This window comes from Physella acuta, unplaced genomic scaffold, assembly GCF_028476545.2.
Source record: "Physella acuta isolate Inbredline_101_S28 unplaced genomic scaffold, ASM2847654v3 ptg002183l, whole genome shotgun sequence".
Classification (NCBI taxonomy): Eukaryota; Metazoa; Mollusca; class Gastropoda; family Physidae; genus Physella; species Physella acuta.
In genome coordinates this window covers 157,262-177,579 of record NW_026733684.1, presented here as the reverse complement: position 1 = coordinate 177,579, position 20,318 = coordinate 157,262, and the positions used below count along the sequence as shown (strand labels likewise).

Genomic DNA, 20,318 nt, shown 5'->3' with positions numbered 1-20,318 from the left:
GTTGATTTTCTTCAAATGGAAATTACTTTATGTCACTGAAAGTGATTTCCGTATTTTGAAATCTTGGTCACTGTATTTGTAAGTACCTTCATAAAAAGTATCCCACCAGTTTATGCATTAGAAGTAAAATTTAAAGAAATAAAAAGTTCTTAAATCTAACTTCACTGAGTTCAATTAAAACTTTTCAAACAGTTTAAACACACGTGCAATTTTATAAGAAAATTGTCTTATGAATCTAAGGAAAACGAAATGTAATACGAAATCTGATACAATTTGGCATTTAAAACCCGACTGAAAGTTCCACAACGAGAAAAATCCTACGAGAAGTGTTCAGAAAATGATAGGAGTAATGTACACTTTGAGAATGTAAATAATTATAAGATGTATGCCTTGATTTATTTATATTTCTAATCCTTTCTAGCCCACATCAATGTCCCTCAAAGATAAACATTCTATTGTGCTCGACATCGATTGAAGTTGGATCAAGGGAACGCGCTATAAATAAATGTGAATGAAAGCGCCCTATTTAATACACCTGTGGTATAGGCCTAATGATTAAATGACCTGAGGCGTACAGGTGGTTGGATTCGACACCTTGACTACAAAAGGCTGTGGCGTTTGAAGTTAAGATTACTTGTTACTTATGGCGATTTGCTCGAAATCATTTTTGTAAGGTTGATGTGTGATTATACTCCATTCTTTGGATATGATTTCCTTTTGTGTATGGCCTCTCTGGTTTAATGAATAGCTTTATTGGTTAACAAAATAAATAATGAATCGTAATCATATGTACTATTTATATTGAACTTCACCAACAAAATATAATCGACCATTATTTGTAGATTATTTTCACAGTTTGCTGCATCTTAAAAAATACACTTAAACGGTTTTTTTCCCAAACAACAATCAGCTGTCCATCTATCATCAGCCCCAGCCAGGGAAGGGGGGGGGGGCAGAACCCCAGGAGAGATGCCAGTAGTTTAAACCCTAAATCTCTAGCCCCGACTGTCCTGTCTTTCTCAATGCTGTCCTCTGTCTTGTCCTCGGTGTTTTTTTTCAGACGGGTGTAGGACAAAAGCCGACATCAAAAATGCCGACAGGACAAAAGGTTTACACCGACAAAGGCTGACATAAAAAAGGCCGACTGACCATACGGAAGACAAACCATATGGCCATATGTTCAGTCGGCATTTTAGGTGTCGGCTTTACATGTCCATGTCGGCCTTATTGATGTCGGCTTTTAGATATAGGTCTAATGTCTATGTCGGCTTTTTGTCCAAACCCTCTTGCAGGCATTTTACTCTGGGGTGGGTGGGGGGGGGGTGTCGGACTTTGATAATAGTAGACCTGTATACTTTCTAATATATAAATATTTTTTTCTCTTTCGTCGGGGGGGGGGGGGTGTGCTCCGGGGACCAACCGGTGCCCACCCCCCACTCCCCCGATTAGATGCCTGAAAGAAACTCTGCCGGTCTTGCTGTGTCCAACTGTCTTTTTCCAATATACGCTGTAGGCTTGAAGTTTATTTCATTAGTTCGCATTATAAATAAGATGCATAATTGCTAAATTTTAGTTTCTACTTCTTTTTCAATTCGCCTACAATAAAACATTAGTGACTGAAGCTTGTATTTATTATTTATTGACTAGTTAGAATATTTGAATCATGAAGTAATTGTGTATACCGTTTATTGTACAAACAATACAATTTGTCGTGCTAATGATACTAGTCTTGAAAAAAATGGGTTTTAGAAATATTATTATTTTTTGTGTTATTGAGTTTTTGCTGCTAGATTAGTCTTTGATTTGGAGTTGGGATTTAAAATCTGAAACTTGATAAACAAATTGACGGTTCACCGGATTTTCCTGTTGTCACGGTCTTCTGTTGTCAGTTTATCTAACTTATTTCAATATTTCTGATAATAATCCTGTAAAGTAGTGTATAATTATTAATTTAATGTTAAATGAATATAGATCTTCGTTAAATTGTTTATTCTGAAATGGCTGAAAGTCAAGAGGTAATTATTTGAACTGATTTGTTTTTGTGTTAAAATTCAAAATCAGATTACTGAGATTAGAGACATCTTTCTTTTCTGTTCCGAGTTCTGACTCAACTCACTCAGGAATACCAGTCAAGACTAGAGTGACTAGAGTCTAGAGTCAAGAGTGTGGGTAAAACTCCATTTTAGCGTATTTTATTCCCCCGCTTCACGTTCACCTCCAGTTGAGCGTACGTATTTTATTATAAACACAACCAAAACACACAAAAACGTTAGGAAAACACTAGTAGATCTACTTATTTTTTATGAATGTGATTTTTAATTTAATAATTATTAATTATTAATTAGAAAATGTTAAAAAAAAAGCATTAGATCTAGATCTAGATTCTAGAACTGTTCCAATTAAATATCATGTGATCGTCAGCGGGAGAAAAATCCTTACACGGTCGAGGGTTCACCGTGAGTTCACATTGACTTTAATTATCAGCATAGCTAGGACAATAGCTGTTTGAAATTGTGTTGGCCTCAGTTTTGGGGTCATTGCAAGTTCATAAAGGTTTATTTATGGTATCATGCCTGGGAGATACTTGTAACTCGTAACAATACAAACTTAACCACCTTGCAATTGTCACATTGTGAGTATGTATTTCACCCATTGCCATGAAAATTCTGACACACGAACATAGATCTAGCACATTCAATATTCTAAATTTGGATTTTTCTCAAGTTTTGACAACAGTTAATTATCAAAATCTAAAACAAAGTCAGTCTCTTTGTTTGTTTTTTTTTTATTCATTTTTACTTTCTTGTATATAGTATACGAAGTATAGAGAAAGTATTGTAATCGTGCAAAAAAATCTCTTGAAATTTTAACAATTTTCACCGTATTACACCTCAGTCCTTCATCACATCCGAAGTATAGAGGACTTATTTTAATCGGGCAAAAATTATCAATCCAGATTTATCAAAATTAAGAGGTTTTATGCGTAATCCATTCTGAAAAACTGGGCTTTGCAATCCTGTCCCTATGTCTGTGTGTCTGTCTGTCTGTCCGTGTGTAAACACGATAACTTGAGTACCGTTACAGCTAGGTTGATGAAATTTCATATATAAGTATTTTATCAAAATCGTAGATCCGTATCAACTTTTGAGCGATTTCCGATAACCGGAAGTGGTACTTTTTCTACTTTGAATTTTTTAAAAGCCTATAACTTGAGTACTATTTCAGATAGATAAATAAAATTTCACATGTGTGTAAAAGATCTAATTTTCTACCTTCTATTAAATTTTGAGTAATTTCCGATGACCGGAAGTAGTAATTTACGCTACTTCCGATTTCTCAAAAAACTAATGTAAATTTTTAAAGTACTAATAGTATTGCGCACTATTATGCACTTTTTTATTTAGCGTTCACTTGGAGTGCAACTCTTTTGTCTACGAGACTTTATTCTATTTTTAAAACTTTAAGTATTTAAAATGGATTAAAAATCATGTCTATAGCCCGAGTTCCCATCCCCTGTTGTTTTATATAAGAATATTCGAGAAAGTTTAGGGGAGATCACTCCCGGTTTATTATTCATTTGTTAAAACAAAAATACAATACAAATAAATAAATCTTGTTTTCCTTATGTTTTGGTGTGTTTCGGTTATTATAATAAAATACGCTCAACTGGAGGTAAACAAGCAACGGAGAATAAAATATGCTAAAATGGAGTTTTATCAAGAGTGTGTGTAAAGTCGTAGAATAGTATATCCTCTAGTGTATTTTATACAGTGTACTGTGTATAGCAATAACAGTACACTCAACAGTGTAGTGTAACACAGTGAAGTGACACACCTCTAAATATAATTTAATTCAACAGACTCTTACTCAAGTTCTATAGAATCTAGACTAGTACTAGATCTAGTAGTAGTCAGTCTCAGTCTCTAGTCTTTGCTCTAATCTTGAATCTAGCATTCTAGCTAGACCAAGCAAGAGTCTGTAGTATTCTGTAACTGTATTCTTTGACTACTAATACCATGAGTCTTATACCTGTATTCTTTGACTACTAATACCATGAGTCTTATCCATGGGTTAAACTCGGTTACAGCTTTTGAATTGCAATTACAGCTCTCTGAATTTACTTTAGGCCTAACCTCTTTCTTTGATTCTCTAGAGTCTAGAGTAAAGAGTAGTATATTTATACTCCAGATTAGTCTAGAAAAGATTTCTATTCTCTAGACTCTAACTAGTATGGGCCTAATTAGATTAATTATTAATTTTCATAAAATGAATAGGCTTAATGGTTTGGGTACAAAAATAATTTAAAATTCCAATGATTTATAATGAAAATAGGGATCTGCATGGTCAAGTCAGTAAATCTCACAGTTTCTTAACCAAACAGCCCTTAGTTTAAACCTTCTGTTAGATAAGGCTCAGTAGCTGGGGACAGCAACCCATCTAGTAGAGATAACTCCAAAATCAAACAAATGCATTCTATATGGCTCATAACATGTTGACACATAATGTTTAGTTGTGTTGGGTCAGCTGATTGGATGTCCTCCACAGCGGGCCAGGAGCAGGCCTGCTATGTGAATCAACTGTCAAGTGCCATGAGCACTATGGTGTCTACATTAATTTTTTAGTGTGCCCCAACACAAGGGATAGAGTGGGCTACTAGACTTCATGACTAAATCAAACAAAGGGTGGCACCCCTTTGTAACTGACTTCTTATCCTTAATGGTAGGAAGTTGTTGAGTACACTCTCTGCGAAGATTTCTAGCATAACATTTTAAAAAATATCTGAGCACTGACGTCCTGGCCGTTAGTATGCAAGAAATGTAGTGCAGACATTTTGTTGACATTTAAATAACAAGTTCAAGAAAACACATGATTGGTTATACACTGAGGCCTGTAAAGCTAAATTTGGAAAGTCAATGCTTCTCACATCTACAACTGTTTGTGGCTTCCTCACATTTTGGTAAACCTTCTGATTGATTCATGTAGCAGGCATAATAACAAAACATATTGTATATCTACATGCTATAATAAAAATTAGAATTAATCTGACGTGTTTCCCATGTTAAGTAATAATAAGTTTCAACAAAAAGGACACACTGTAAATTGAATTTTATCACGAAGAGTGTCCTTGAATTTTCTTTCTTCTGAGATTTTAGCAACATGCAATGGGTAAGCTAGTAAATATATATATATATATATATATATATATATATATATATATATATATATATATATATATATATATATATATATATATATATATATATACATATGTATATATATATATGTATATATATATATATGTATATATATATATGTATATATATATGTATATATATATATATATATATAGTTTACCCTAATTCCCCAATCTAACGCTATCTCTAACTAAGGCATTAACAGCTAGCCCTATGTTCCAAGATGAACCTTGACGTATCATTCAGCCATAATCAGTATTTCAATAAGAGCCAAACAAATATTTTTCAGTTTATATTTTATTTTTTGTATTTTCTAAACAATAGAAGTTAAATAATTCTTGTACATTAAACTAAGAAAATCTATAATAAAATAATGTTGAAAATAAGTGTATGATTATTAATTACTTTAAAATAAAATAAATTAAAGAAAGAAAATGAGGAAATATTAACTTATTTGCCTTTTTAGGAGCTTTAGGCATACTTCTAAAGGTATATACATACAACATTTTGAAGAAATAATTTTTTGTGTAATATTAATGTGTTAAAAATAATTTATAAACAGAATTAATACTCAGATTTTCACTCACTAGATCCTTAACATTTTGGGGGAAAATTATTTAAAAAAAAAAATTTCTTTTGCAAAATGTATTTAAATGTATAAAACTCATTCAGATCCGAGTCTGTTACCACAAAGAAATTTGAAATCGTATTCAACACAACTAATGTAAATGCAATGACCACGCAAAAATAGCTTTTCACTGTGAGGTTTTTGACTGATTTGAATTGAACACTCCATACTAATAGAATAATGCCAAAGATTTGTTGCAAGTCGGTAAGTGATTGTATCGAGGGCAGTTGTATACATTTTTTTAATAAAAAAAAATCCAAGATATATTTGTGGGTTTTCAGGTGATGGAATTACTATACCTATTTTGTTATTATTCTGTATTTTGTTTTTTGTAATCTTTATCATTTACCTTGTTTCTTTTAGACAATTTTTTTTTCCCCATTTCAACCATATTTTTTCATTTCATCAATACGGTTAATATGGCTGTTGTAGCTAATTAAAATAATTTTGTGTTTAAATTTTGCAATTGAAGAAAGATAGGTACATTTATATTACTTTTTATATTACTTTTTTTTTAACTAAAAAAATCAATGTTGAGTTAATTGTATTGAATATTGGCAGAATACTGGGCAGTAATATGCTAAACGAAAATTTATTTCCTATATTAGCCTTTAAGATAGTTATTATAGTATTTAGCAGGGTGTTAGCATTACAGTTTGAAATGGTTATTTCTATTATATTTAAGACTTCTGTAGAAAACATTAATTCATTTTTAATGAAGATAAAAACAACAATACACACAAATAAATATGGTTCTCTATTTTGTTGTAGACATATTGCCCCGCAGTTATGAGTTTTTTTTATACGTTCTGCCTATCGCATCAGTTTGAAAATGTCCTGTGGTAGCTTAAGGTAACTTAAATAATAAACATTTTATTTTCAGAAAAAACAAAAACGGAAGAAGGACATCCATGGCACCCAGTTGGAAGCTGGAAGCAATGAGTTAATTCGTGTAGGGAGTAATATTGAAGATGGTATGTCACTGCAGTTCCATTGTTAATTTTTGATAATTTTTACTGCTAGACTTTATGAAAATATGGATTTTGGTTAGGAATTGTTCAACAGTAACAGAACAGGGTTGGTGGAGATTTATCATTTATTTATATTGTGTTCCATATGGTGGGTTGATGGTATATGTTCTACAGCCTTCTTCTTCTTCTTCTTCGTTCTTAATTATTAGTCTTGAAGGGGATCGAGATTTATCTGCCAGTGGGTTTGAACTCGAGACTTTGTTCGAATTTATCAACCATGAGCTTTTTGCCGACTCGACCACGCCTCCAACACAATTAAGCGTTACGTGTCAACTGGTTATGCGCCATTGAGGCCATTGACTCCGATTTCAGCCTGCTTTTCTTTTTGGATTTGCTTCCATAGCCTTTGTCCAACCAAGAACAATCTACAAGGCAGCAGTTGTTTAATTTTGGAGTTGTCTCTCCTAGAAGAGTGGCTGTCCCCAGCTAACGAGCCTCATCTGCCCGAGGGTTCGAACTCGAGACTTTTCGGTTTAGCAACCATGAACTTTACCGACTCGACCACGCCGACCCCTCTACAGCCTTTGATTTTCTTTATTCTTAATTATACAACACTTTTATTATTACATTTATTACAGAAAACATTTATGTTGTTTTCTTGTTATTTTTAGTGCAATTATATGCGTGTTATAAAGTTTTTTATACTTATTTTATTTATAAAGGCATAGAGTAACTAAATTGTGTAGTTTTTAAATATACTACAATCTATAAGAAGAAAAAATGAAAAAAAAACAAAACAACAACACATACGTATAGTTATTTTTGTTCTTGTGAAATCTTATTTGTGTATATTTTACATGTGTTCTATTAAATATGTTACTTTTTTTTCCTTCTCTGTCTCTAGTTATGGACTTGGTGGTGTTCTTAAAAGACAGAACTGGAGTACATTTTACACTTGAGGATGCACCCCAGTCCAAATGTGAAAACCTCATAGATCTTGTTATAAACGAACAGGGCCTACCACCTGAAGCCTCTGATATTTTTAGCTTATGGCTTGTCTCACCCATAATAGGTATTTAACCTCTCTGTGTTGTCTAATTTTAAAACAAAATTGCTTGCACATCATAACTTTTATTTAATCTATCCTATGGGATTTTAGAAAAGTTGTGTAGTAAACATTTAGAATAACTGAAATTCCCTGTACTAGGTTCTGTTTCCAGAATGGAGTAATGTACCATTTTTACATAGTGAAAATATAAAGTAAAGCAATTCATTAGTAGAGCTCATCTGGTTTATGTGACTTCAGAAGATGAAAAAACTCAAGGTTGGAACAGTTCCAAGCCATTTTAGCTTTCTTTGACTTAGATAACCTATTAGAGCTAGATAGGCTTAATTTATCCTGTGTCCTTAAAATCTTTCCGGTTAGCATTTGTATACTGTACCACTTGACCAAGAATAGAGGTTTTAAAACTCACTACTATTGTTATAACCACCAGTGGTTTGACTGGGATTGAATTATTTCAGTTATGATGGTATTTTCTTCATTGTTTTTAAAGTTTGCTACGGTGGTGGTTTATGTTAGATGCATGTTTATCAAGGCATTAAAGCTAATGAAATAGTTGCTACATGTGTTTGTTCACTGTTGCTCCATGTATTCGCTTACCACACCTCATAGATGCAGAGACTTATATAGCAATATTACACAAAGTTGTTATTTCAATGCCATAGATAGACAGAAAATAGTCATTGTGGAGACAGAACAGCATAGCCATACAAGATCCTATTCTACCTCTTCACACGGCAATGATTTTACATTAATAAAAAACTTTATGTCTATTATTGCCTGCTTCCACTTGCTCAAGTTATTAGTCCCTCTTTCTTTGATTCATGTTAAAGATGGATGGCACTAGCAAAGCCTATCAATGTGAAAATGGCTGAAGGAAACTTGTTCAAAGTTAACACAACCATTCCTTATTTTTTCTGTAAAAATGTTTTTTGAAAACCCAAAGACCAGCTAGATCTATAGTCAATTAAAAAATGTCCACATTAAGATATTATAGTAAAGAATCCTCTTTAAACCAAGCGATCCCTAAGGCAGATGAAGTAGAGTTCATTTATTTTTTGAGCTCGGCACATTAAGGGAAGGTGTGGTCAGCAATTTGTCCAGCCGCATTTACTTTATGTCCCCTATACCCATCAGAGCTGGGCGGATTCAGGGACATTCCACTGACTTGGACCCGGATTTGAACTCGAGAGTTTTGGGTTGGCAGCCTTGCTCTCTACTACTCAGGCCATGCCATCTCATAATATTCAGATATTGTTCTTTCCTTATTGAAAGATTTTCAGATTTACACGTACAAGTATTTGTAAATGATTAATTAAAATCAACCTTGCCTTTATAATTTTGATAAATATTTCTATTTAACAGAGCTACGTCTCAAGAAGAACCACAATCCATTTACTGTAGTGCAAAGATGGGACGGTCTTTGTACTCTGTACACAAATGCCTCAGACAAGGAAATCCAAGAAAGTTAGTTGAACCAATACTTCTGACATTTTATTAGAAGCGAACTATTACTAAAAAAAAGCTTGTTTATAAAAGTAGGTCTTTTATAATTTATACTTAATATTCTTTGATCTCCTCAGGTGAGCCAGTATTAATGTTTCAGAGAGATGTGTTTTTTAAAAGAGAAAGAGAACATTTGGTGAGTACAATTTATTTTACCAATAGAAAAAAACACTATGAAGCTGAAAATCGCCCCAGTTGAAAAATACTTCCTTTTTTCATCCCTTTTTATCCTAACCCCCCCCCCCCCCCCGGATATTTATAATCTAGTTTGTTCTTTATTCAGGGCAAAATTACAGAAGCTCTATCACAACTAGAACCTCTTTACTGTTTACATTTTATAACACTAACCCAAAATAAATGCTCTAGAGCATGTAGGGTTAAAAAGGCTTATAAACTATTAAGAAAAAAGGCTTATAAACTATTAAGAAAAAAGGCTTATAAACTATTAAGAAAAAAGGCTTATAAACTATTAAGAAAAAAGGCTTATAAACTATTAAGAAAAAAGGCATATAAACTATTAAGAAAAAAGGCTTATAAACTATTAAGAAAAAAGGCTTATAAACTATTAAGAAAAAAGGCTTATAAACTATTAAGAAAAAAGGCTTATAAACTATTAAGAAAAAAGGCTTATAAACTATTAAGAAAAAAGGCTTATAAACTATTAAGAAAAAAGGCTTATAAACTATTAAGAAAAAAGGCTTATAAACTATTAAGAAAAAAGGCTTATAAACTATTAAGAAAAAAGGCTTATAAACTCTTAAGAAAAAAGGCTTATAAACTATTAAGAAAAAAGGCTTATAAACTATTAAGAAAAAAGGCTTATAAACTATTAAGAAAAAAGGCTTATAAACTATTAAGAAAAAAGGCTTATAAACTATTAAGAAAAAAGGCTTATAAACTATTAAGAAAAAAGGCTTATAAACTATTAAGAAAAAAGGCTTATAAACTATTAAGAAAAAAGGCTTATAAACTATTAAGAAAAAAGGCATATAAACTATTAAGAAAAAAGGCTTATAAACTATTAAGAAAAAAGGCTTATAAACTATTAAGAAAAAAGGCTTATAAACTATTAAGAAAAAAGGCTTATAAACTATTAAGAAAAAAGGCTTATAAACTATTAAGAAAAAAGGCTTATAAACTATTAAGAAAAAAGGCTTATAAACTATTAAGAAAAAAGGCTTATAAACTATTAAGAAAAAAGGCTTATAAACTATTAAGAAAAAAGGCTTATAAACTATTAAGAAAAAAGGCATATAAACTATTAAGAAAAAAGGCATATAAACTATTAAGAAAAAAGGCTTATAAACTATTAAGAAAAAAGGCATATAAACTATTAAGAAAAAAGGCTTATAAACTATTAAGAAAAAAGGCTTATAAACTATTAAGAAAAAAGGCTTATAAACTATTAAGAAAAAAGGCTTATAAACTATTAAGAAAAAAGGCTTATAAACTATTAAGAAAAAAGGCTTATAAACTATTAAGAAAAAAGGCTTATAAACTATTAAGAAAAAAGGCTTATAAACTATTAAGAAAAAAGGCTTATAAACTATTAAGAAAAAAGGCTTATAAACTATTAAGAAAAAAGGCTTATAAACTATTAAGAAAAAAGGCTTATAAACTATTAAGAAAAAAGGCTTATAAACTATTAAGAAAAAAGGCTTATAAACTATTAAGAAAAAAGGCTTATAAACTATTAAGAAAAAAGGCTTATAAACTATTAAGAAAAAAGGCTTATAAACTATTAAGAAAAAAGGCTTATAAACTATTAAGAAAAAAAATGTACAATTTTATAATTTTATAAATTTCAGATAAAAAATGAAAAGATTTTATATTACCTGTACCATGAAGCAAAATTCAATGTCTTAGAGTCACGATACATTCTACATGAAGAAGATTACCATACCTTAGCTGGCATCCAAGCAATTATTCAAATGGGAAAATACGATGATAAGACTGCCATAGCTGATTATAAGTAAATTACTTGTAGTGATATTTCTTTTCATTTAAGTTTAAAATAAACACCTTGTTAAAATTAACAGCAAAAATTTTGAATACATGTGTAATTGTCTATATAAAAATAGGCATGCTGTCATATACATTTGTAATTTTAAAAAACATTTTCTAGCTCTTTTGTGTATTCACTTTCAGGGCCAATTTAAATAAATACTACCCATTGTTTATGGCTGTGCCTAGCCGGTTTAAAATTTTTGGCCGCAACACGTCCACACCCTGCGAGCAGCAATTCATGGAGGCTCACAAAAAAGCTTCAGCCCAGTTGTCTGGAGAACCAGAATTAGCGGAACAGTACAAGAACTATCTTAAGATACTTTGGGAGTATCCATTCTATGGGTAGGGTCCCTTTAATTTTTTTCATTCGAGAGATTTTGTGTTTGGTAAGATTCTTTAAATTAAGATACTTTGGGAATATCCATTCTATGGGTAAAGTCCCTTTAATTTTTTTTCATTAGATAGATTTTGTGTTTGGTAAGATTCTTTAAGCCAATTAAGATACTTTGGGAGTATCCAATGGTTAGGGTCCCTTTAAATGTTTTCGTTAGAGAGATTTTGTGTTTGGTAAGATTCTTTAAGCCAACTATCTTTCCTTCTTTGAGAATGATATGGGTAAGATAAACTCATATACAGTCTTTTCTTTATAAAAAAATCATTCTATAAATAAGATACCTGAAGCCACAATAATTTATAAATCTAATGCTTTAATTAGCCAGCTGTATAATTTTATTCAGTTAAAAATTTTGAAAATCAATTAAAAAAAAAAGCAAGGGCATTAGTTAATAGTTATTAGATCTAGTTCTCATAAATTCTATAAGCCTGTGGTTATTTTTTTTCTGTGCTCACTCAAGGTACATTAGTGCCAAATCCTACTAAAATATGGACTTAACTTTGTAAATAAAAAAAAAACTTTTCCCTTGTCTGAATCAAAGAAATTATTAAAAAAAAAATCATAGCTAAATCTTTTTCATAGATTCCCGCAATACAGAATTATAAAAAAATGAACTAAAAATTGTGTAACACTAATTTTGACAAAATAAAAAAAAAATTCCCCATAAGTAAAGGCTCAGTGAAACATTGTTCTATTTCTCAACAGGGGGGCTTTTTTTTCTGGTGAAGTGGAAGTCAAACTGGGCAAGATTCGCAAGCTCATCTTTCCATCCCCACTCATTAAAGTGACCATTTGCATCAACACAGAAGGAATAGCAATTTTTGACAAGCTCAAAGATGTAAGTTCCTTAGCTGGTGTTTAAAAATTTAGTTGCACAGGTATATCAACAAGCTGTGAAGTTAATTGGGACGAAGACTATTTTACTATAACAAAGTACAGTTTAAAAAGTCCATAGTTATTAAAGTTAATCTTTTTTTGTGTTTGTGATCTATGAATGTATTATAAGGTATTGTCACAACTCTTAACTCACTTACTCAACTATGAATTTAAAAGCTCCTTTCTTGATGTACATGTTTAGAATACAAAAATAAGAACTGTTTATTTTAATTTAGTAAAAAAACATAGTTATAATACATCTATCAAAACACCGCTTTCTAGAGGTCTATGCTAAGTGAATATACTGAGTACCATAAAACTAGCAAATTCAGCTAATCAAATAGACTGAACAACAAGACCTACTAGCATCCCCTGATGTTCTACCTATTATCTCCCTCAAATCTGCTGTGATGCATCTGTCAACTCTGGTCTCTAAACTCTTCTTGTTGGCAGGCACTGTACTACCTTGCTATGTACCCAGCATGTGGCACAAAAACATTTCTCTGTTATTAAACTCATCAGTTACAATTTGACAGATTTTATAAATAGGAAGTGTAAGATGTAACTGTTAATTTTGTGCTGGATTAACTGCAATTTTAACTTCCAAATATGTAAATTAAAGTTTTTTGATGACATTAGTTTATTTGGACATTTAGATAAATGTAACCCTTATTTGTATCCCTAAAAATAATTTATAATCAAACATTACACAGCATTGCTTGAATTTTTTTTTGAGATTAGGAATCTAATAAAAATAAATCACTTTTGAGATTAGGAATCTAATAAAAATAAATTACTTTTGAGATTAGGAATCTAATAAAAATAAATCAACAAAAATGGTATGCAGTAATGAAATTTAAAATACACGCTGAATTGACTTCATTAAACAAAAAGATAAACATGTTTAAAATATAAAAGGATTGCATATACGAACTTGATTTTATGTTTCAGCTTTATATGAAAGAAGTCCATTAATGTCTAAATTTGTTTTGCAGGAGTTTCTGCTGTACATGCCATTTAGTAAACTGTCCTGGACCTATGTAGACAAAGCATGGGATGGGGACAATGATCCGGAACCCATGCTGATCATACAGTTCCCATCTGATCAGAGGACAGTGGCTGGAGATAAAACTGTCACCAAATTACTGCAGATCATGTCAGGAGAGGTGGGTCCTATGCTATGTTCCCTATAAGGGGAAAAAGATCGTGTGCAGCGTGTTTTTTGTGTGCGCGCTGTTCTAAAAGTCTTATACAAGGATATATGTTTTGTACAAAATGACTTATGGGACGGAGTGGTCTAGCGGTAGAGAGCTGGACTACTAACCCGTAAGTCTCGAGTTCGAAACAGGGTTCAAATCAGCAGACCGTCCCTGAGTCCACCCAACTCTGATGGGTACCTAACTCATGTTAGGGAAAGTAAAGGCGGCTGGGCATAGTGCTGACCACACTATCTCTTCATATGCCGAGGTCACAGAAACAAGTGAACTCTACTTCACTTGCCCCATAGACCGTCAGGTTTGAAAGGGAAACTTTACTTTTTTTTTTACAAAATGACTGAGCGGCAGTTAAAAACTACTGTGGGGTCGCGCAACCGTGCAGCTTAGCTGGAACATAGGTCCTATGAGGTTTTTTTGTTCTGCCCACTCAATTACTCATCATAACTCCAGAAAAATAAATCATCAGAAACTGTGTGTTAAGGGAATAGCAAAATACTATATTGGTAGAATATAGTAAACTATAGTAATGATCATAAAAGAAAAATATTTTGATGATACCAAAGTATTTTCCCAGATGAAAAACTATAATATAATTTAAGGCTACTCATATTTTACTTACTTCCTTTCAACTTAGCAAACATTGTATTGGTAGAATATAGTAAACTATAGTAATGATCATAAAAGCAAAATATTTTGATGATACCAAAGTATTTTCCCAGATGAAAAACTATAATATAATTTAAGGCTACTCATATTTTACTTACTTCTTTTCAACTTAGCAAACATTGTATTGGTAGAATATAGTAAAGCTATAGTAATGATCTTAAAAGCATTTTGTTGATACTAAAGTATTTTCCCAGATGAAAAACTATAATATAATTTAAGGGTTACTCATATTTTACTTACTTCTTTTCAACTTAACAAACATTGTATTATAGAATATAGTTAACTCTTTAAGCCCGTAATTATTTTCACGTTTTACCGGAATTATTTTTTTTCCCTTATTTTTTTTCAGTACCCGTGCGGCTAAATGACCCATATCTTTTTACCCGTTAATTTAAACCCCACACATGATTGATATAAATTAATCGTAATTGAATACCCTACACACTGATATACATTTTAAGGAATTATTTATTTACTGAAGAAAGATAATTACTTAGTTTTAAAGAAGAAAAAATAAAGAGTTGTTTTTTTCGTGCAAAAATTACGCTTCTGTCAGGAAAATTAATAATAAGAATAACTTTTCATGAGTTCTTATTTATAGAAAACGAAAGTGTTGTAACTGGGTTCTATATGTGTACCACAGCTATGCAGTGAGAGGGTAGAACTACCTGATCCAATATTATATTTCAATACCACTACCATTTCATTATGTCTAGCCATGCAACAGTGCATCTTGAGACACGACGACATCAACGCTTACAAATGATTTGACAGAATGACATTGGTCACTAATTCCATTTATTGCACTATAGAAATAGACATCAGACAGCTTGAACAAACGATACTAAGACTGGACAACCTAACCCTAACATAACACGAACAAGACTAACTCCAACTTCTTCCCCGGCAACAACGAACTCACACTAAAACGTCACTTTCTTGCGTACCGCGTCACACTTTCACTTGTTCAATATTATCGCTTCGCACCAGCATTCATGCGCACCAATTTATCTAGTCAAACATACATCATAACAGAAAGTAGGTCCATTTATCCTACAAAAATCATGGATCGGATTAGTCTTAGTATAAATACTTTAATTTTCGTTAATTTTATAATGCGGCGACGTAAACGTTTAGACGCGGCCGCTGAACGGCATTTCGCAGTGTTAAAAAATGCAGTTTTTCGAGTTGGTTTCCAAAAAAAAATTCTATAAAATACAAAATCGATCTAATGAGAAAACTACAAGAAGTAAATACAACGAAAAATGGCCGCTCCATCGTTATCATGACCTAGATTTACGATTAAAAACTTGGATTCCGAAAAACAACGAATTAAATAGAGAAAATTTTATCGGACGCTGGGAGCGTCGTTACGGTATGGCAGGCCGACCGCTGGGAGCTTCGTTACGGTCCTAAAGAGTTGAGCTATGGTAATGATAATAAAAGCAATTATTTTAATAATATCAAAATATTTTCTAAGATGAAAAAAAATTATAATAAACTCTCTTATTTTAATTTTTTTTTTCAGCTTAGCATTTTCCCTCTATTTGCTTCAAAGTCCTCTGTCAATGTATGAATTCCTACTTTAAGTCATCAGGGTTGGGCATGTTTAGGGGTAGATAAATGATCTTTGACCTCTGAGTTTGAAGTGATTGTATGGTCAACACCAATCTATTTTCCCTCTTAGTCATCTGCACCCACCAGAGCAAACTTTCTCTTACACCTGCATTTTTTAAATAGTTTTTTCTTTCCCCAGGCCAAACTGATGGATGCTCTCATAGAAACGTTGGTTGCCAAAATTCTTGAGGACAAGAGAAGAATTTCAAGTGATATTGATGTTGTAGATGCATACAAGGGTATTACATGTTTTTATTTTTATCAGAGTCTAGTCTCATTCTCCTTTGGCAACTCCACCTGCTCCATTGTATAATGTTAGATGACCACCTCCCACTGTTCTTAATTTATAGTTTATACATATATGTTATATATATATATATATATATATATATATATATATATATATATATATATATATATATATATATATATATATATATAGATATAGATATATATAGATAGATATATATAGATATATACATATAGATATATATATATATATAGATATATATATATATAGATCTATATATATAGATATATATATGTAGATATATATATATATATATATATATATAATCTACATTAATACTAGAATAAAATAGAATAAAATCTCGTAGAAAAAAGAATTGCACACCAGGTGAACGCCAAATGAAATGTGCATAATAGTGCACAATATTATTAGTACTTTATAAATTTACATGTGTTTTTTGAGAAATCGGAAATAGTGTAAATTAGTACTTCCGGTCAACGGAAATTACTCAAACTTTGACAGAAGGTAGAGCATTTGATCTTTTACTTACATGTGAAATTTCATTTATCTATCTGAAATAGTACTCAAGTTATAGGCTTTTGAAAAAATTCAAAGTAGAAAAAGTACCACTTCTGGTTATCGGAAATCGCTCAAAAGTTGATACGGATCTACGATTTTGATAAAATACTTATATATGAAATTTCATCAACCTAGCTGTACTGGTACTCAAGTTATCGTGTTTACACACACACACAGACACACACACAGACAAGATTGCAAAATTATGTTTTTCTGTATCAGTGAGGTGTAAAACGTCGAGATGAGATTTTTTTTTTTCACGATTACAAGACTTTCTCTATACTTGGTATATACGAGAAAGTAAAAAGTCACTTTTATTTAAGCCTTGTGCTTTGAATACCCCACTTTAGGGCATGTGCCTGCGACTATAAGTAGCGATATTGACCTGAATCCGACCCAACAAGAAAAACACCCTCAGAAGCCAGCAACTAAGACCCCAGGTAGGGAGAACAGTTAGGGAAACAAATATTTTACATAGAATCCAAACACTTTAGACATGATAGAAAGATATGTTTTGTTTACTTTCCTTTGGGGAGTGGGTTGCCATTTGGAGGATGAGAATAACAAAGAATTCCCCCAATAATGTGTGAGTTTGGGGAAGTGATACATGTTTTTTTCACTACAGTTTCAGATGTGAGCTACAAGCAGTTGTTTAACAAGCTGGACAGATTAGTCTTGGAGACATACACAACAGATGGGGGTAATCCATTTTCTTTACGTTTGCAGTTCATTTGCTCCTGTCCTTGACAGCTGTCAACTCTGTTTTCTGTCCATTCTGTTTTCTGTCCATTCTATTTTCTATCCATTCTATTTTCTATCCATTCTGTTTTCTGCCCATACTGTTTTCTGTCCATTCTATTTTCTATCCATTCTATTTTCTATCCATTCTGTTTTCTGTCCATACTATTTTCTGTCCATACTGTTTTCTGTCCATACTGTTTTCTGTCCACACTGTTTTCTGTCCATACTGTTTTATGTAATTCTGTTTTCTGCTCATTCTGTTTTCTTTTTTCATTCTGTACGCTGTCCATTCTCTGATATGCCTAAGCAACCAAACTGTCTTAGTAAAAAAATAACCTTTCAAGCAATAGACCATTAAAACAGGATCTCTTTCAGTAAGGTTTTGAAATATTTGTATAATATTTTTAAAGTTTCAAAATAAATGTATAAAATGATAATTGTTATTGCATAAATTTTTAAATGACATGAAGAATTCTCAAAAAAAATACTCTCAAAATTGTAGTTGTGTTGATAAACAGATTACACTAAAATTATTATTATATAATTGCGCTGAAATATCAGTATTAATATTATGTTGATGGAATAGCCTCATAGTTGACCAAAAAATATAGTACAAAGAAATTGTAATGATCCATTTAATTTGAGGTGTTTTTTTCTTCATGGAATTTGTCCAGTTGTTTATATGTTGAATTACTTCCCTTTGAGATATCATTTTTATTAAATCCTTTCTCTTTTCCTTTTATAGAAGAGGTTGAGTAAGAAAGCAACACAAGTTTTGCTGTTGAAAGTGGCAGGAAGTTTAGCAGGGGAGGGAAATTTAAAACTTGACAGTATACATGCATAATACTTTTTTTTTCATGATGTGAACTTTCATATCAGATAATAGTTATACAGTTAATTGAACTAAAAATTAATTTTATAAAATAGATTTGAAAAAAGAAATGTTTTGATTTATTCCCTTATCTAAAATCATGCTTTTTTCTTTCAAATTAGATGATGTATTTTATTTTAATGTTTTGTTATGGAAAGTAGTTTGTTTTGCTTCTCTTGTCTCCCTCGCTTCTCTTGTCCAACTGCCCAGATGTAGCCTCAATGGGCCTACTTTTGTTAAGGGAATCCACCCCACTTATTTAAAAGGAAGACTTCTTTTTTTTTTTTTTTGCAATAATTTGTATCGAGGGGGAAAAATATTAAAAATAATTTTGTTATTTTTGGTTCATAAAATGAATAAAAAAAAGATTCTTTAAAGAGTCTTTTTTCTAAAACTCCATTTTATATTTTATTGTTTTTCTTGATATGATGCATTTTTCTGTTAATATTTTGTTGTTGACGTTTTTTCTGTTGACATAATTATTTCTGTTTGCATTTTGACTGAGTTTCATTTTTTTTTAAATTCATTGTTTCTTCATTATCCAACACCTTTTAATCAACATGAAAAGTGGTATCATTGACTATTAACTAGAACAGCTGACTAACATGGAAACTGTCAAATCTACGAGTTAAATTAAATAATGCAGGTTACGGTTTACATATCTCTTACAAAACATACACAATGTCGTATTAGAAACTTTATTTACCCTCAAATACTTGTTGACCCTAATAGGTTTAGTTTCTTTGCTGCTACACCCTATTAAAATTGCTATTCACAAGGTTAAATATAGTTATTAGTGATCATATCTATTTGATTATTCTTAATTCAAAGCATCATTGCTCGTCTATTAAACTTGTAAATTTTAAAATATTTATTTGATGACTTTTCATTACATTTTAGTAAATTTTTATCGTTGTTAAGAAAAAAAAAATTATAAATTTTTATTATTTTTATTAAACCTTGAAAAATTTAGAAATTTGTTGAAAATTTGTAAATGCAGAGAATTAATTTATAAAGTAAAGGAAGCTATAGAAATATTTTATTTTTATTTTAGATTTTGTTAGACATTGATTTTGTTTATAAAAAAAAAAACTCAACAATATTCAGATATAGACTGAAACAAGAACTGACTCATAGACATTCCACTACATTTTACTTTATTCAATATATTATAACAAAACTTATTTTAATAATTTTGGTTTTTAAATTTTTGTTGAAAGACAATTCATTTGAGATGTTGACATGAGAAATTGCTTAAACTATTATTAGTAGTAGTGTTTGAAAAAGAATGTTTATAAATATTATATTTTAGATGAGATTTTAATTGTACCATATCTTGATATTTTTTAATTCTACTTTAATTAGAAGCTTAGTTTTTTTTTAAAAATTGCCAAAGTAGCACTGCCATTCTATTATGTTTAACTACGCATCTTTTGAAGCAAAAAAAAATTATTTAAGGAAGAAAATCATGTTTTCTTTTTTGCAATATTTCTATATTCAATTAGATTGTATATTGTATAACTTTTCTGCCCTCTCACTTGTGACTTACTCTATTTATTATTCATCAGTCAATGTAAATACATATCAATACTTTTTTTTAAATGATAGTAATTGTAAATAGTTAAAGAGCTGGTAAAAAGCAAGAATTATCACAATATTTAAAAAATATTTATTTGTGAACTGTGATTAAAGATTTCACAAATGTCTGTATACATTTCAAAAAGAATTTTAATCAAT

At 31.0% G+C, this 20,318-nt stretch overlaps 1 protein-coding gene across 3 annotated transcripts; it reads left to right on the top strand.

Annotated features, from left to right (window-relative positions):
- Window positions 1-1,908: 1,908 nt before the first annotated feature.
- Window positions 1,909-19,441, top strand: LOC131932462 (putative FERM domain-containing protein FRMD8P1). Of its 3 annotated transcripts, XM_059289369.1 has the most exons (14): window positions 1,909-2,015; window positions 5,868-6,027; window positions 6,707-6,797; window positions 7,699-7,866; window positions 9,223-9,324; window positions 9,441-9,499; window positions 11,172-11,335; window positions 11,512-11,712; window positions 12,470-12,602; window positions 13,636-13,806; window positions 16,280-16,379; window positions 17,320-17,409; window positions 17,595-17,669; window positions 18,456-19,441. In XM_059289369.1, exons 2-14 carry the CDS (start codon window positions 6,004-6,006, stop codon window positions 18,467-18,469), a joined length of 1,392 nt encoding a protein of 463 aa, XP_059145352.1. In that variant the 5' UTR covers window positions 1,909-2,015; window positions 5,868-6,003; the 3' UTR covers window positions 18,470-19,441. The 3 variants fall into 3 exon arrangements, with proteins under 3 accessions (XP_059145352.1, XP_059145353.1, XP_059145354.1); XM_059289370.1 differs by lacking the exon at window positions 5,868-6,027; XM_059289371.1 differs by lacking the exon at window positions 17,320-17,409.
- Window positions 19,442-20,318: the final 877 nt, after the last annotated feature.